Source organism: Panicum virgatum, chromosome 3K (genome assembly GCF_016808335.1).
Source record: "Panicum virgatum strain AP13 chromosome 3K, P.virgatum_v5, whole genome shotgun sequence".
Classification (NCBI taxonomy): domain Eukaryota; kingdom Viridiplantae; phylum Streptophyta; class Magnoliopsida; order Poales; family Poaceae; genus Panicum; species Panicum virgatum.
This window is the reverse complement of record NC_053138.1, coordinates 55943704-55955916: the sequence shown is the minus strand read 5'-3', so window position 1 is coordinate 55955916 and position 12213 is coordinate 55943704. Positions and strand designations below refer to the sequence as shown.

General features: G+C 42.9%; 1 protein-coding gene and 2 pseudogenes across 2 annotated transcripts; 1 reads left to right on the top strand and 2 right to left on the bottom strand.

Moving 5' to 3' along the window:
- Window positions 1-604: 604 nt before the first annotated feature.
- Window positions 605-2385, top strand: LOC120701550 (annotated as a pseudogene).
- Window positions 2386-4471: 2086 nt separating this feature from the next.
- On the bottom strand, window positions 4472-6266 carry LOC120701072 (annotated as a pseudogene).
- On the bottom strand, window positions 5970-11730 carry LOC120699757 (serine/threonine-protein kinase PBS1-like). Of its 2 annotated transcripts, none has more exons than XM_039983818.1 (9): window positions 11531-11730; window positions 10589-11013; window positions 10189-10468; window positions 9885-10119; window positions 9628-9781; window positions 9325-9528; window positions 8943-9170; window positions 6359-6771; window positions 5970-6278 (listed from the first exon to the last, which is right to left on the bottom strand). In XM_039983818.1, the coding sequence occupies exons 2-8, from the start codon at window positions 10979-10981 to the stop codon at window positions 6454-6456; spliced, it is 1812 nt and encodes a 603-aa protein (XP_039839752.1). In that variant the 5' UTR covers window positions 10982-11013; window positions 11531-11730; the 3' UTR covers window positions 5970-6278; window positions 6359-6453. The 2 variants fall into 2 exon arrangements, with proteins under 2 accessions (XP_039839752.1, XP_039839753.1); XM_039983819.1 differs by having other exon boundaries at window positions 10189-10453; window positions 11531-11726.
- Window positions 11731-12213: the final 483 nt, after the last annotated feature.

The following is a 12213-nucleotide window of genomic DNA, read 5'->3' as shown; positions in this document are numbered from 1 at the left end:
AAGTTTCTCGTGGAATTAATCTTGTGGGACCACAACTTTTTATTTTTGGGAGTAATAATAGGGAACTATTGGAGATAGAATTTTTTTACCTCCCTATACCTATTTGAGGAGTTGGCAAACAATAAGTTTTAGGAAGAAAATATTGGGAACTGTTGGAGATGCTCTAAGTAATATAAATGGGCACCTTGCTTCTCTGCTCATGCACATGGACCGTGGTTATAAACTGGATCAAATGTTCGGTCAAAACCACACTTGTGAGTAGTTGGTTAGTTTATTATGGTAAATATTTTATTTGAGTACTTAATGACATGTCTGCTCATTTTATTTTTCTGGATTTGAGAAATTAAGGGGAGTTGACAACGTAGGAGCGTTGACACTGAACTATGTAGCATTTAATGCGACACTTGCGTTTTCTAGATGGATTAGCAATCGACTTCCACTTGCAAATTGATCAATTCGTTATTACTCCTACATTTCCACTTGCTAATTGATGATTTCGTTATTACTCCTATATAACAACCTAGGAGCCGCAAGTAAAAAGCAAACAAACACACGCACCCACAACCATCGATCATCTCTCCTTTCGCATTAGGCAACAGCAGGAATGGCATGCTCCTCGGCGGCGTCCAAGTTCACGGTGCGCAGGCGACCCTCGGTGCTGGTGGCGCCGGCGGCTTCTACGCCTCGTGAGCTGAAGCGGCTCTCGGATATCGATCAGCAGGACAGTCTGAGGTTCCAAATCTCCACCCTCCATTTCTATCGGAGGAACGAGTCCATGGGCGGCAAGGACCCCGTGCGGGTTATACGGGAGGCTCTCGCCAAAGCCCTTGTGCCCTACTACCCGTTCGCTGGACGGCTCCGACAGGACGATGGATGGTAGCTCGCCGTTGACTACACCGGTGAGGGGGTTTTGTTTGTCGAGGCTGACGCTGATGTTGGCCTTGAGCACTTTGGTGATACCCTACTACCTCCATTCCCGTGCCTTGGAGGAGCCCATCTTTGACGTCCCCGGCTCTTCCGCCATCCTCGACACTCCCCTCCTACTCTTCCAGGTAACCTCTGAATACTCGTCTTTCCTTCAACACTAGCGAACCTATCTTTAATTATTAGTAGGGGTAATCAAAACGAAAAGAATTTGTGAAATTCATAATTCTGACGTGGCGAGTAGCGACAGCATGTAACTTCAGTGGAAATCTGGCCATCATATATATGTCTGGTGTGCAGGTGACGCGACTCACTTGTGGAGGATTCATCCTTGCGGTCCGAGTGAACCACACCATGGTTGACGCACAGGGGCTGACGCAGTTCTTGGGGGCCGTGGCAGAGCTTGCGCGGGGTATGCAGGCTCCATCTGTGCTGCCGGTGTGGAAACGGGAGCTGCTGGAGGGCCGCAACCAGCAACAGCTGGCGCTGGTAGTGTACGACAAGTTGGACGAGGTGCCGGGCAAGGACACTGACACCAAGGCCAGCAGTGTCATGCTTCCATTAGATAACGCGGCGCTCCGGCTCCGCTCCTTCTTCTTCGGGCCGCGAGAGATCGCTGCTATTCGAGCGCAACTCCCGCCGCACCTTCAGAAGCGTGCCACAAAGTTCGACGCCATTGCAGGCTGGATTTGGAAGTTCCGCACGGTGGCGCTGGCCCCGAACCCCGACGAGGTGATGGAGCTGCTGGTGAACGTCAACGCACGCGGCCGCAAGGCTGGCATCCCCATCGGCTACTACGGAAACGCATTCGCGTTCCCGGCCGCCATATCTACGGCCAGGGAGCTCTGCACGAACCCCCTGAGCTACGCCGTTGAGCTGGTGAAGAAGGCGAAAAACCAGGTGGACATAGAGTACATGAGGTCAAGGGTCGACCTCATCGCGCTACGCAGGGGGCGAAGTCCGCCCATCACTGCAGGCATGTATTGCCTGTCAGACTTAACAAGGGCCAGGTTTGACAATCTCGACTTCGGATGGGGCAAGCCGGTGTATGGGGGTCCGGCGCCACAAGCCATCGGCGCCACCCCATCGTTACCCTGGCTGGTGAGCTTCCTCTTAGCCTCCAAGAATACCAACGGGGAGGATGGCATCGCTTTACTGATGAGCCTACCTGGCCATGCTATGGATAGGTTGGTGGAAGAGATGAGCAAGTTGCTGCGCCTATCAGCCGATGTGACCCTGCTGCACCAGCCTCACATGTTTTCTGTCAAGAGGTCAGCGCTATGAATAATTCACCATGTGTTGGTGCTGGCTATGGCCAAAATGAAACTTCATTATCTGTATAGTAGCATGAGAATTGAGTCAAGTGGCCGGTATGCTATTGTATGTTCGTCTCAAGGGGTTCTATTTATCCTATGTACTGCATGTTATCAATAAAATAATGCAATACTCATCAGTTATTAACATGCACGCGTGTTTTGACATGGATTTGTAGAAAAATATTATTGGAACTCCTCCATCGGTCGACGGTATCGTCGACATTGTTTGACATGGCGGGGAGAGAGTGCAAAGTATGCTGCGCTAGCTGTTGTTTGGTCGCTAGCTTATAGCATGTTTGGCCAAAGCCTCTAGAGAGCGGGTTTGCCGGAGCCACAGATCATATCGAGGAGAGTTGAGAAAAGTTTACATTGTTTACTGTCTCTTACCTCCATGTCAGTCAGCGACGTCGTCAATCTCATTGGAGGAGGCCTTAGGAAGAACAAACATCTGCAGGAGCTTGGCTCCTAATAATAAAATCTTTTGCAGTAGCTGCATCAACTCTCGTCTCGAATTCAAGATGCAAAGCATTTTCACTAGAGAGATCAGTAACACCACATGGCCTCTTCAACCCTGCAGCCTCAATCCATCAAACAACTCGTTTTGTGCGGAAGCGCGGGCCTGGCGGTCCCAGGGCCCGGCCACCCTGGGCACGTGCCCAGGCTCCATGCTGAGCGGTGGTCTTACTTGTATGTGCATATATAACACAATATGCATGATAATTCTGTTGTTGGACCTATGAGATGCACGTCTAGGATATCACCTTGTGCCTGACACAAAGCATCACCAGCACGATCTAGGTAGGAAATTAAGGATAACACCATCAACTTATTTATTATTAGTTACTATATTTGGCCCAGGCTCCAAGAAAGTTCTAGGTCCGCCACGCGCGGCCCAGTTGCACTGGAGTCCACAACAGTAAACAAAATGGTGGAGGGGCTTGGGCACTGGGCGTCAGCTACCTTCCGCTTCAGGATGCTCCGAGGAGAATTTGGCGACGCTTCAACTCCCTCTGGTTGGCGTCTCTCACCAGCGCTTCCCTGCGACTGAGACAAACCCTGAAATAAAATGGGGAGTTTTTTTAAAGATTGCATAGTGCAACTCAGACACAAAATTAAATTATTACGTGGTGGTTTTGTAAACTGTTAACCAGCTTAAATGGACGGTCTATTTTGATATGTTTTATATTCTAGGCCGGTAGATGCTGATTCACTAGCTCATAGAGAGGTAGATTCCTTTTCCTTTTCTGTATTTCCCCCCTTTTTGTTTTTTCCTTTATTTCTTTTTTGTTTGTTCCCTTATTTTATCTTTGCCTTTTCTTTCTTCCTGTTACGAAATTCAGTTTTTTCTGTTGCTTTAATCATTGTTTCTATGCAACATCTATTCTCAGTGTGTTGGGAACACTTTTCGGGATGTAACATTTTTTTTGCGTAGCTAGAATATTGTTTCCTTTTATTTCCAACTCTAGTCATTTTTTCTTGTGGTATGTTTTACATTATCCCCCGGTATGGCTTAGATTGTTTTAGAAGTTAGAATTTGTTGTTTCTTGGCATATTTTGTAATGTTCTTTGTAGCAAAGAATTAGTCATTCTGTTGTATAATCTATATTCTATGGAACATTTTTATAAAACTGGAAAACATTACCTTTAACATCAAACATTTGTTTGAGCTTCACAAATGACATTCTTAAAAAAAAATTATCTAATCATAATCAAGTGTGGTCTTATTTTAAAGGTATTTTCATAAAAACAAAACAATTGGAACTCAATTTGGATATTCTTTTTCTTTGAAAAGAACCGTGATAGGTTACTTAGTACAGAACACACCGGAGTGTTGTCCGTTATATTAAAAAGGAGAAGAAGCCATAAAAAAAAGAAGAAACCCAAAGGGGCGATAGGGTAATACAGAATACATAGGAGTGCGCCTAAAAAGGCACCACAAAACCCGACTAGCTGTGAAGAAAGACCTTGACACTATGGATTTAAGAGCGACTATAAGCATGGAAGCAAGGTGTTTCGCCCCGGCCACTACCCAATAATTCAGTTTGGATATTCAGTTTCAGAATTATAATTTTTAAAGTTTTGAACTTTCTCACCATACTACGCAGCGATAAATCTGAAGGACAAATGTTTTACAACCTAAAGATTCAGTTCAATAGATATATAGACTCCAAGCCAACACGATCAGTTATGTCAACTAAAAAGGCATTAGCAGTTCAATAGATATATAGACTTCAAGCCGACAGGACATCACTTTGTGTAGAATAGTCATGGGGTCCTTGAGCAAAAGTTATTGTTGATGCTGTAGGATATGGCATATTCAAATCATATCCAAGCATGTCTATCTCTGAAAAGGTATGAATTTTAGGGGATGCATCTATTTGGATCTTGCAATATGGGAAGTATTTAGAATTGTTGTTAATGCTGTCGAACAAGCAAGGATGTGTGCTAGACCCATCACTTTGAGACATCCGTAATCCGTTTTCCTACTTCCTCCAGTATCCCAATTTCCTCCTCGAACTTCTTTGATAATGCCTCCAATTCAAAGATGTCTTTCCTCACAAATACAACACGATCACAGCTGCAAGAGCACTTCCTAATCTCTTCCTCTTCAAAACAAGGTAACCAAGGGCGTGTTTAGATCACTTTGCATTTTGCATTTTTGCGTTTTTAGAAAAGAATCTTCAATATTTAAAGTATTAAATATAGACTAATCACAAAACTAATTACAGATCTCGTCTGTAAACTACGAGACGAATCTAATGAGTCTAATTAATCCATCATTAGAGCATGTTTACTATAGCATTACTGTAGCAATTTAGTGTCTAATCACGTCGTAATTAGGCTCATTAGATTCGTCTCGCGATTTACAGTCCATTTGTGTAATGCGATTTATTTTTTTGACTACATTTAGTACACTATACAAGCAATTTACACAAATTTTATATTTTGCGTTTTGGGATCTAAACAAGGCCCCAAGTACCCCAAGTAAACAAGATGATCTCAAAAGTAGATATCTGCAATAAGTGATAAAAGGCATGTTTCCTCGCGTCAAAAAAAAGCGATAAAAGGCATTACCATGGCAAAGGCAAATTGCATCAGCTCTGCAGTTACACATAATGTGAGCTACATAGCAGTCCCGTTTGCATATACCACAGAGAACTGTTGTGTCAATGTCTGCTTTGTAGTGCGTGCGAGCACCCATTTTCATAAGCGACCAACGAACTCGGTGTTGGAACCGCATCAACTGCACAAAAGGTACCTTCATACAGCTCTGTATATGTGTATCACCGGTTAATGTAATATCTTCATGATCAGACATGGTAAACTCATTGGCGACAAGTGTTGTTTCTTTACAAAGAAGCTCCTCATAATTTGGCAATAAAAATATATAATAAACTTACAAGAGAAAGTAAATCTTATATGACAGATTAAGCAGATCAGGATCTAAGAGCAAGGAGTTGCGACTGAATTGCTCCTTTATTCCTTCTGTTATACCCACTTTCCATAGAACATGATTGATTCGAGCATTTCCATGACCTTTAGCATTATCACAAAGCATCTACTTTGTTGCTTATGCAACATGACAGTCAGTGGTGGTGAATTCCTGTCAGCATCAATCAATTTATATATCGAAGTTATCAGCGCATCTGGGGGCAAATGTACCAGTACCAATAATGACAAAAGAATAAGAAAATGCAACAATTCCAGATTACAAAAAAGAAAAGAAAAAAGAAAAGGAAAGACCAGTAGAATGTAGATTAACTCATTAAAAATGTACAATATCCATTTCGTATGTGGATCTATTTAAGCATTCTACGTACATGTGTATCTGTGGTGGAAAAAGAATGAAAGTAATTGTTAAAAGTAATAGACTAACCTCTTCACAGTGGAAAACCTACAAGAAATGGAAATAAGTGAAGATGTACAACTTAGGATGGTAAGAAAAACTGTCTGCCTATAGCTTTCATGTCCCATGCTACATAGGTGGCCCGGTAATAGAATCATTAATCCAGTCATAACAGTGTCTCTGTTGGAGGCCTGCAGAAAGAATCAGTTCTGAACCATCCAACAAAAAAGGCGCTTTCATTTTCCAGAAGTTACGATTGATGTTAACTTACATGGTGTTAGCAGTTAGCACCAATAGCAGCATACTTCATTGAGTGTGCTGACTAGCCATGTCGCTGTCCTCCTGGTCTGTTAAGATATTTGCACTTCAGAAATTGTGCTCCTTCCGAAGGCGAATTTTCACGCGTTTTGGCCCAAGATCTACAGATGGGGGTTGGTAACTGCAACCATTAGATTTCTGGCTGAAACGGACTTCATCTTCCACAGTATTTACAACTAACTGATGTATCATCTTCAATTTGGTTCCATTGACAAAGTTATCTCTGTTTCCAGAAACAGAGTCAATGCAATGTGATTTAATATGCAGACTGTCACTTCTTGTACCAAAGGATACTTCTGTTGCCATCCTCTCTTTTCTGTCATCTGAACGGGCTTTCTTTAACCCTTTCTTTAACCGTCTCAAAACCTAGCGTTGGCAACAATGAGGAAGCCATTAGTCAGAGAATAGGTAGAATGAGTTTAGGTAAATATTGAAATTATGGAAAAAAGGGTTGAGCATTTGTCTAATGTCTAATCACTAAATGAAAATGCAATGTTAACTAACTTGGTTTGCTATTTGTGACTGGTTATCCTTGTTATCATGTCTCTCCATGTTTATGGTTATCTTTGGAAGAAGCTCCTTGATTCCGTAGTTTAGGTTTAGTTATCATTTTGCAAATAATTTCTGAAATGAAGCTTAACAGTTAGGAGCATTGTGCATGCATGACCATAGCTTTGATTGACCAATTCCCATAAAAGTTACAGTCAAGACCACGTAAGCCTTTCCCACAATTCTATCATACATAAATAAAGCCTTGGAGATGTGAAACAGATTTAAGAAATGGAATAAAGTGATTAATACTTATGTTAAGAAAGGAAATTATATACAACTAAAAGAACGAGGTTCCGAAAATAATAGCACAACTGACTAAGGGCCTACTTGTTTTAGCTTCGGAGTTCGGACTGTGGATTGTGGTTCTGAAAGCTGAAGCCAAAACAAACAGGGGCATGTTTTAAAAGCAGATTGTTACAATCCAAACCACCATACACCACAAATCCGCAAGCTGCATCCCACCAGTTTCACATCTTTTACGAATACAGCTTTTAAAAACCCAAAATCAATAGTTTCTCTTATTTTAATAATCCAAGCTAAAACAAGCAGGCCCTAATATATCAATAGCAAACGGTTCCAGGTCCATTGTGTAAGACCAACAAATTGTATCAACATAAGTAAAAAAAGGTTAAAAAATAATAACTCTCCATTCAGATAAGTAAATTATGTATTCAGGTAGGTCCCATTCATGACAAATAACATTGATGTTGTCTTGTGGACGAATCACAGCGAGTTCAGCAGCAACATGTTGGCATGCTGCAGCACAATTTTGCGCAGGTGCAGGAGTCCAGTACTAGTGGATAACATTCCAGGAAGAATAAGAGGTTGAGATTCAAGAAAAACAGGATGTTTAAGTGTCGGACGAACAATAAGTTTGACTCAGAAAGGTCCTGCAGCTAAAAGGCGAGCCTCTGCTTGTCTAGAAGGGGTGCAAATTGTGGACTTGGGCTCACACAGGAGATGCTGCAATCATGCTTGTTTGTGAGGGCAGCACACATATCCAGGCACGAAAGTCCAATGCTAGTGCATAGCAAGATGTCCAGGAGGACGACGAAGTCCAAATCCAACACAAACAAGAATCGTCAGTCTATGTGGCCAAGGTAAACTTATGTATCTCTCAGCTGTAACCCCCCCCCCCCCCCCCCCCCAATTCTCTTAATTCCTCTTGTTTTTTTTTTCTCCTCGGCAATGCTGAGATGGGCAGCCTGGTGCATGTAGCTCCCGCTTGTGCATGGTCTGGGGAGGGGTCCGACCACATGGGTCTTTTGTACGCAGCCTTTCCCAGCATTACTGCAAGAGGCTGTTTCCAGGACTTGAATCCGTAACCTCATGGTCACAAGGCAACAGCTTTACCGCTGTGTCAGGGGGCTCCCCTTTCGGAAATGCTGAGATGACCTGATTTAAAACTAACCTTTGTGTTTTGGCAACAAAATCAACATTGGTGAGGAAAACCCCCATAAGAAGTCTAATTGTAGTCTAAGACAACGAACTCAGTCCGTGGATTGAGTCTGGACCACAGTAGATTAGAAGTTGAGTGAGTCCATCATCGCAAAAAAATAAAGGGACATTTTTAATGGAAATAGGAAGGGACATTATCTGGAAATGAAGCAAATAAGGTCCTATGTATTTTATTCCAAATATTCTTTCCATTGTTCTCAAGGCGGTAAGGCGGACGCCTAGCAAGGTGGGGCGGCTGGACGCCTAGGCGAGCAAGGCGCAAATCGGTGGACGGAGCATGGACGCCTAGGACGCCTAGGCGACGCCTTGAGAACAATGATTCTTTCAGCCCATTTTTTGTCTTAACCTCTCATGCAATGTCCCCCAGTTCTCTTTCGAACCATGTCTTCTTGCCTCAACTTCATATGACCAATGTTTGTCAAAGTTAAAACAAAATGGCTACAAGCATACTGTAGTGCCATCCACTCTTAAATGGAGAAAGTAGCAGTTAGAGTAAGAAAATTCACAAAATATATATATATAGTTACCTGATTCTCAGTTAAATTTGTTGTTACATCTTCTGAACATCTTTTCTCCAGAACTATGGTAGACCGTCTCTTGACTCTAAATACCTCATAGTCAGAATCATCACCATCTTGTGCAGCCAATTTGTCAGATGAGAATGCTTCATCAGGAGTAGATGAAGAATAAGCATTAGTTGTTCCATTTTCTGGACATGAGCTAGAGAAGGTTCTTCGGTTCGAACTAGTACAATCCTGTATAAATAAAGTAACATAATATTTTAAGTTGCCCCAACAATGCACAAATAAAAACAAGGTTAGAAGTCATCAGTTATGTACTAAAAAGGCATTAACCATCACTACTTTAGGTGCTATTAAGTGATTAAAGCCTAATTTCTGGTGACTTTACCTTTCTTTCGTCGATGCATTCTACTTCTGCACCTTCTGTTCCATCAAGCATCTTGATAATTTGGCTTATTGTTGGCCTTTTCACCTCATCTTTTTTCACACAGAGTAGACCAATCTGAATGCACCTTTTTATTTGTTCGTAATCAATATCTCCAGATGTATACCCTGGTGCTTTTCTGGGCCTATGTCTCCATTTGTTAAGCACCTGCGAAATCAGATCACACATCTAGGATGTTCAGTACTCCTCTGCAAATAATCGAAACGAGGGGCCACCACCTTAAAAGTTGAAACATAATTCTCTTACAAGCTCAATATATTGCTGGGATGATGTTTCGGTCTCATCAAGAGGGTAGTCCTTGCGCCCCGTCATTATTTCTATGATTATCACCCCCAAGCTGAATATGTCTAACTTTTTTGTGATTATACCCTTGTCTATGTATTCTGGAGCCATGTAACCCCTGCACCGAATTGAAAGTTTGTCAAGTTTGAAGCCATGCGAGAACTGTAATGAAAATGCATTTGGTTATGACAAAAAAACGAAGTTGTAGAAATATTACTTACCTTGTTCCCTTACAATTGCTAGTGCATGTTCGAGTTTGATCTTCACCAAAGAGCCTGGACAAACCGAAATCTGCAATTTTTGGCACCATATTGCCATCAAGCATTATGTTTGCAGGTTTCAGGTCCATGTGAATTATAGGGGTATCTTGCCACTCCTCATGAAGATAATGTAAACCATAGCAAATTCCCTCAATAATTTTGTAGCGGGTGCTCCAGTCAAGTCCGGAAGATTCATCTGCATTTGCAAATAGAGCATTCAAAGTTCAAATCCTTAAGAAAGAAAAGGACCAATGGATCGTCGTACCTGAAAGATGCCCACAAAGGTTTCCTTTAGGCAGGTACTCCAAGCAAAGCAACCTTTCAAACTTCTCAGCGTAAACGAATATCCCGTTGTGTCGCACAAGTTTCTTCTCTGTTGCAGAACAGTAGCCTACAAGTTGCACTATATTTGGGTGTTTAAGCCTCATCAGATGGCGGGCTTCATTCTCATATTGCTTATCCTGATGAATTACTTCCATTGTCAACTTCAGCCTCTTCACAGCAATTGTATCCCCATTTTGTAGGACTCCCTGTTTAAATTTAAACTGTTGTATTGAGCGGATTGGAAAAGATATACTAGCAATTGTATCCCCATTTTGTATTGAGCTAATAGTAGCATATACTATGTATTTGAGCGGATTGGAAAAAATATGATTTAATCTTACCTTATACACCTTGCCGAAAGCGCCTTCGCCAAGTAGTTGCTCATCAGAGAAATCATGTGTGATCTTTCTCAACTCTGCTAGTGTAAATCTGTGTGATTGTACACATGGATCCGCTAACACGCTCCCCAGCCTATTCAGTCCGCTTGCGTTGCCTGCCTTTTTTCGCACAAGTTTCCCCTTCTTCGATAGAAACACAGCAACAGACAAAGCCGAAGGAGATAGACGCCCTCTCCTCACCACACCGCTCGGAGGTTGTCGCCGTGCCGCTGCTGTTCTTGAGGTTTCAGCCATAGCAGCCGTGCTGGTGGATGCCTCGGCCGCCACACCACTGCCGGAGGAGGCAGCAGCACCGGCACCATCTTTCAGTTTGCCCCCGTGGGTGCCCTTGACCATGGATCCGGAGCAGTAGAAAGTTCTCTGCTATTCTGTAGAATGTTTTTCCATATCAATTGGAAATTTTCTTGGAATAAATCTGAAATTTTCATTGATTTTGTTGAAAGCTTTTTGTGCTAGGTTGCAGGGGTGTCAGTGTCTTTTTTATTTTTTGGGGCGAGGTAGGAGTGCCAGTGCCTTTTTTATTTTTTTGGGGCGAGGTAGAGATGTTTTGTTCCGGGTACAGAGAAAATATTTTTACGTGAAACGTTTTTTTATTTTAGAAAATAAATTAAAATACTTTTGAAATCTAATGGTTAGAATTTAGAAGAGCGCGAGCTTACAAAAGAGTGAATAGCTTAGCTACAGTACAGCATACAAACATGAATCATTTTATTAAAAAAATGAATCGTTAATCCCCAGGAATATAGAGCAGGCACTAGCATCTTAGGCTACAGTCAAAAGATCTGACATGGAAAAGCAGCGAGGGGCACGGTGACCCTGGCAAATCGACCGCCTGGCAGCTCAAGATATGCTGCTGAGAATACTAGTGCAAGTCCGAGCACCAACCTGTTTCCTGTCCGATGGAGATGCCGCTCCTGGGATCAATCTCTTTCCGGCATCGAGCTGGATCTTCCTCCTGCCATGGTCCGTCCAGGCTCTTGAGTGTGAGAGAGACCCTCCTCAGATCCGGAGCCGACTGCTGTGAAAGAGACGCACGAAAAAAGGAGGGGAAAGGGCAGCGGCTTATTATAGGCTTGGCCCGTGACTGGTTTGGTGTTGACCACTTGACCTGAGTCTCTTTCTACGCGTGAAGACGGTCTAGACAACATGTTGGTTCCATAATTATTTACTTGTGCAGATGGATACGGAACCCAAACCTTTGTAAACCTTGGAAGAAGGGGACTCTTCTCACGCTCATGCTTGGGCCACTTCTGTGTCTCTTCAGACGCATGGCTAATTTCTGGCGCCGCTAATATTTTCTTTTCTGAAGAAGCCAAAAAAAAAAGACAGGGAAATTCAGTTCGTGCTGCATTTCCTACCACACAGAACCAGGGGCGTGACTACCATGATTCATAGCAATAGCAACAGGCAGACCTCCACGTGCTCGCCATGGTTTCGGCCAAGCTGGTGAGGTCAGGCGCGGCGAGCATCGTAGCCAGGTTTGCCGAGCTCAGCAGGAAGGAGAGGCCATTGACCCCCACAAAGTCCTGTCTCGAGGCATGCCCTAAGAAAGATTAGACTGACTGTTG

Coding starts and splice junctions, on each gene's coding strand:
- LOC120699757 (XM_039983818.1), bottom strand. CDS start 10,981: ATGGTCAAGGGCACCCACGGGGGCAAACTGAAAGATGGTGCCGGTGCT. Junction 9,171..9,324: donor AATGCATCGACGAAAGAAAG/GTAAAGTCACCA, acceptor TTATTTATACAG/GATTGTACTAGTTCGAACCG. Junction 6,772..8,942: donor CAAATTTAACTGAGAATCAG/GTAACTATATAT, acceptor TGCCAACGCTAG/GTTTTGAGACGGTTAAAGAA.